General features: G+C 33.9%; 1 protein-coding gene across 1 annotated transcript; it reads right to left on the reverse strand.

The window, feature by feature from the left end:
* Window positions 1-56: 56 nt before the first annotated feature.
* LOC141642389 (F-box/FBD/LRR-repeat protein At5g56420-like) lies at window positions 57-2,985 on the reverse strand. The gene is made up of 4 exons (XM_074451171.1): window positions 2,846-2,985; window positions 1,023-1,907; window positions 794-931; window positions 57-523 (listed from the first exon to the last, which is right to left on the reverse strand). Exons 1-4 carry the CDS (start codon window positions 2,912-2,914, stop codon window positions 155-157), a joined length of 1,461 nt encoding a protein of 486 aa, XP_074307272.1. The 5' UTR covers window positions 2,915-2,985; the 3' UTR covers window positions 57-154.
* Window positions 2,986-6,000: the final 3,015 nt, after the last annotated feature.

The raw sequence follows: 6,000 nt of genomic DNA on the forward strand, positions 1-6,000 counted from the left end.
TTGAAGAGATAAGTAGAGAGCGAGTTTGTTATCATATAAGATGAATATAAAGTAAGTTAAAAGTCTTCTGATTTAAGTTGGTCTATACTGAAGAAGAAGAGACCCCAAAATACTTCAACTTGAAGCAAGATCACGATCCGACTGACTGAGAAGCTCATTCTCCACAAAAAACTCGCACCCCATAATTGGAAATATCCCATCCATTCGAAACACTACATGGAATTGGGGTCGTAAACACCAATTCTGTAGATGTTTTCATGTCTCGCAGTAGGGTGGTAGCGATTTCTTCTCTTATTGAGGAACAGTAGCTAGAAACACTCCCGTCTATCGTCGAGGAACAATCACATAGACATACAATGACCATTCGCTCAAGAGCCACTGCATTTTTCAACAAATATCGAGCAAGCTCCATCTCGTTCCACCATCTTCTAAATCCATCAATTTTGACTTCTTTCAAGTTCAAATGCGGACAGTCTGAATATTCTATATGGGGACTCTGTTTGGTGTAGTTACGCATCCGCAACTGTTTGTGCACAAAGGGAGATTTAAAATATTAATAACAGACAAGTACAAGATCCTAAAAAGAATCATTCCTAAGAAACTGATTTAGGAAAATAGGTGGAGTAACATAGTAACGCTAGCTAGAACCCTACATTAAAAAAACATGCTCCAAGGATAAAATGATGCAATTTTTAAGAACAAATCAATAACAGATCAAAGGTTGAAATGAAGCAAATACAAACAATCGAGAACAATTCACTTCAAAACCAGCATTTAGAAACCAAATACTAACCTGCAGATGTAATATCTCGAGGAACGGAGAAGCATTTAACAAACTAGTGATGGTAAAAAGGTCAAAGCCAGTTGGTACATCAGTTAGAAGCTCCAAGCGCTTTAGACACAGAGAGTTATTTGCAGGACGCGGCTGTACCTGAAGATAAACAAGAAATAATGTCATAAAGCAAGTGACAATGAGGAATAATATTACTCCGGACAAAGTATCCAAATCATTTATTACTGACCAGAGTCATCACCAAAAGCGACAATTTTTGAAGCTTAGGAGCATGTATGGCGAGGTCTTCAAATGTGAGTGAGCAGCCCCGATAATGGTATTGGAGTCTCAGATTCACGTTTTTCAAAAGAGGGACATTTGAAAATTTAAAATAATCTACGCGGCCTTCACATTTAAGTGACTCAAGATTGGGACACTTGAGCTCAATCTTTGTGAACGTATTGTTAAGGAAGAGTTTCTTCAAACGGGGCAGTTCAATTACAGACGAGATATCTGTGTTGAAGCAGTGAACCAGGCTAAGTGATGTGAGATTCAAGCCACCAGACATGAGACACTCTATGTCCTCTTGACACAAAGGTACAAAATATAACTCAAGCGTAGCTAAACAACTTATCCAACTTGTGCACCCAGAAGAGAATGTTAGGGTACAATATCTCAGCCGTAAGCACTTGAAAGAAAAGGCCTTTCCAGAGTGAAACAGTTGATCAGAGAGCACATAACGTTCCTCGGGATTGGTTGACGGAAATCTGAGATCTAAATCCTCAACTTCCATCCGAATACCACTTTCAACCCACTTATCAATATGCAAAGCGTGTTTATTGTGCAGACAGAAATGGATTTTAAGCGCACTTAAGTTCCAACCTTTCCATATTTCTAGATAATGATCAACAACACTTACAAACTTGGACTGATATAACTCGCGGTTGTTGTTTTCATTTCCCAGCACATTAAGTGCATCAAAGTGGAGAACACAGCGGTAATCAGACAGATATCTCCACCTCGCTGACAATAACCTTGTTCTTACAGAATCCCTCAATGTCAAAAAGGAGAGCATGTAGCCGAGAATCTCATCAGGTAACGCGCTTAACCGGTCAGTCATCATGGATCCCAGTACCTGACACATTACGCAATTTCTGTCTTGGTCATTCGGAAACAGCCTCTTTGTGTTTCTAACACAAGGGAAAGGCAGCGTACATCCGACCCCCCCTTACCCCGCAATTTGCGGGAGCCATTGAGGCACTGGGGTAATGATGTTGTTGTTGTTGTTGCAGCTAATGAAAAGACTGTATCTTGTTCAATATGTCAAAGCTCAATTAAGACAAAATTTTAGTTAAAAGTTCAAACTTTTTAAGTTTATCTTATTGTTTAACTAGTTTGCCTGCGGTGAAATCTTCCGTCTATCCTAAACATTTGTTTAACTTTGATTAAAATACCGCTCGCACAACATAGAAAAGTTAAACAAATGATTGAGACGAAACTTGTTGTACTACTCGTTTGTGTGCACTACATTCACATTAGTAATCACACTTACCTCTCTAATCACTCGTATTTCAACGAGTCAAACTTTCATTCACAATAAATAAACAACTAAAAAATTTGCAAAGCAATATACAGTATTTTGCAAATCGTCAAAGCTCGATCATACTAGTTTGCCTATGATGAAATTTTCCGTCTTGATCATTTGTTTAACTTTGATTAAAATATGCTCACACACAAAATAACCGTGTAACAAATGATTGGGACGGAGAGAGTACAAGTGATCAAACTTGCTTCTCTAATTACTCATATATTTCAATTAATTAAGCTTGTATCCATAATAAACTCCCAAGAAATTTGCAAATCACATAAACACTAATAAATAAATATAAAAAAAATTCATAATAAAATAGGTAATTTTATCCCAGAGTCTCAAGGGCTCCCGCAGATAGCGAGCAAGGGGATCGGTTAAAGGCCGTCTTGCTCTACTGTTTTACCACTTAGCAGCACAAAGATACCGTTTTGGAATAACCCAACAAAAAATAAATAATCAAGTAAACAACAAATTCAACATACCGCTTCCGAATTATCCAGCTTTAGCTTCTTGATTGAGCCAAAATTACCTGAATATGCAAGAGTTTTCATATTTTTTTTAAAAAAAAAAAAAATAAAAAGAAAAATTAGGATCGATATTGCAATATTTTTCCTCTTAATGAGAAAGCAATATTTAAGTACCCTTCAATGATTTTTTTTTTCCGTTTTGGAAATAAACATTCTTTTTAAAGCCCTCCTTATCATATCATATATTATATTAAAGCAATAACCGGTAGCCTCTTTGATCGCCACGTGTCACAACATGTTGGAATGCCACGTGTCGTCCACTGTTTAAATTTGTCAATATATGTATATTTACGTATTTATAGCAGTTATACATATAATCTCTAACGTTAGTAATTTAGGAAGTATATAAGTATTAATATCCTACTCCATAATTAATAGCCGACCATCAAGGCAAGAAGAATATTGAGATCTTTCCTAATGAAACAATTGCGTATCAATCTTGGAATATTAACCTGGCCTTACTAATAAAATAATTTATGGTAAAAATCAAGTTATTTAAGATTATTCTGATATTTTCTTAAAAAAAAAAAGATTATTCTGATAAAATCTTACCTAAATAAATTATACATATTTTAAATGAAGCTGTTCAAGATAAATATACCTCATATGTACCAAAAAAAGAAAGATAAATATACCTCATCTTATTTTGATCCCGTGTGATTCTGGCAAACAGATCGAGTCGTGTCGTGTTCGTGTCTGTGTCAACTTTAAACGGGTCACAACTACCTCAACCCTAACCCGACCCAATTACATAAACGGGTCACTTGTCTCAACCCTAACCCAACCCATTTAATTTTTCTATAACCAAACCCGAGCTGTTTAACCCATTTATCTTTTAGCAGGTCATTTTTAACCCACTTAACCCGTTTAACCCAATAAACTAATAAAATAAACCGAGTTTTGCAGCCCTAATATCCAAAAAACGATGAATGAAAATGCTTATTTTTAAATTGTTTGGTTAGGTTATTGATTCAACCCAAATATATTAAAATACTTTTAAATAAATGGGTTATTCGTTTCAAAAGAGCTCAACCCTAACCTGGCCCACTTATGTTTTGTGTCGTGTTCGTGTCAACCCAATTACTTAAATGGGGCACAACGTCTTAACCCTAACCCGCTAACTTCGTGTCGGGTTCGTGTCATGTTTTTCGTCGTGTCAATGACTGTCACCTCCACTTCCATTTACCTAGGTCGACATCGTACTTTCAAAACCACCATTACTCACTTTTAAACTTTCACCCAAAATATCTCAAAGTAGCCTACTTACCACCAGTTCCCACCATCAACGACATCACAATCATAACGATACCTCATATACCTAAATGTTCAAGAAAATGTGGTTCGAAAATGGTACGTGTATTATTTATTGCGCAAGAATTATCAAGGTGGTATATTGTGTGTCACACATGCTCATGTAAAAAATATTGACATCGATGCTAACGAGTATTATACATCATGCGAGAATCACTTCAAGCAGCGGTTGAAAAGATATGGTAAATACTACTTCCTTTTCAGGCGTGGGGACTCGGGTTGGAGTGCATCTTGAATTAGAATTAGTAAGAAGAATTACCTACTGCGATCTCTTCGAATTAGAATCCACTTAAATCTATGTCTTTTTTAATACTCCTATTATGTTTTTTCATGTGTCTAGATTTCAAGTGAAGCATGTGCCTTGTGGCAATGCCTGATTTTAGCGACGATGACACCAAAAGTTACACGTCTCAAAAGTCTAAAGGTCATATAGCTAGGAAGATTAAATCACGTACAAAATCCTAAAATAGAATGATAATATTGATTCTTTCTAAACACATGAATATTTGATATGATATTATTTCCATAATAGGGAGAGTTTATTTGAGGAATTAACATGATTATAGGAGAAATTATCATTATTAAATTAAATTTGAAATTAAATCGTGATTTGTTGAGATTCCGTCTAATCTACACTTTATATCACAATAGTAGACAAATAAATTTGTTACCTTCGTTTAGGTAAATTTTATTTAAGGAACAAAAATTAGAATTATGTCATTTTTTTTCATTTTTTTTTGTTTATCATATTGTTCATTTTCAATTTGCAAAAGTGCATTAGACCCAACAAGAGACTTGATAACTGTTGGGAGCCATTGATTGTGTTGTTTTATTTAGTTACGTTTTTCGCTTCTTCCTTTTTTTATAATTTTATATTTATACTTCAAATATTAGAGAATATTAGATAGAATAAGAAATATTAGAGAATATTAGATAGAATAAGATAATAGGAAAGATGTTATCTATGTTAAATTGTTAATTTATACTCGATAATGTTATTGGTATTTCACATCAATGTTACTGTTTTATCATAAGCAACTCCAAATGTTCTTTTATAGTAGGACATCTTGATGTATATATACTTCGTATTGAATGCCACGTGTCATAACCAGGTGAAAGACTATATATTAAAATATTATTACCATATATTATCATAATCATATATTATATTTCCTAAACTGTTAATTGTTAAGAATTGTAAATTTACCTCAAATAACAATAATGTGATTTGCGTTAAATTTAGTAGATGTAATTTGAATACTATTCTCATTAACTTCAAACAGCATCTCCCACAAAATTAAGAAAAAAAGGGTTACTTTCCAATTAATATTCCAATTAGAAAATTAGCATATTAATTTGGCCAAATTCATTCAAAATGATTTGGATTATGATTATTCCAATTATGTCTATCCTCATTAACGTCAAAAAGGGATTCCTTTCCAATGTCAAAATCATTTGTTTATCTTTGATATTCTTTGTGTGAGGTCTTTTAATCAAAGGTACAGAAATAAATGAATTGGACGAAAGAGTATATTTGAAGAAATATAACTAACATAGAAATTCAATGACGTAGAAATTCACAACGGTTATGGTTTGTATTTACCACCATTTTGATACTTCACATTATAAAATGCATAAGGTATTTCTTAAAATGGGGTTAAATAACACCGTAATTGGATGGATCGGACAAGCTTATTATTAATCCCTAGATATTATTCTTTTATCATATGGATTTTATTTGATCCGTTTTAAGTTTAAGGCGGAGTATTAAAACGTAAACATTGATATGCCAACGGGGT

The sequence above is a fragment of the Silene latifolia genome, chromosome 2 (genome assembly GCF_048544455.1).
Source record: "Silene latifolia isolate original U9 population chromosome 2, ASM4854445v1, whole genome shotgun sequence".
Classification (NCBI taxonomy): Eukaryota; Viridiplantae; Streptophyta; class Magnoliopsida; order Caryophyllales; family Caryophyllaceae; genus Silene; species Silene latifolia.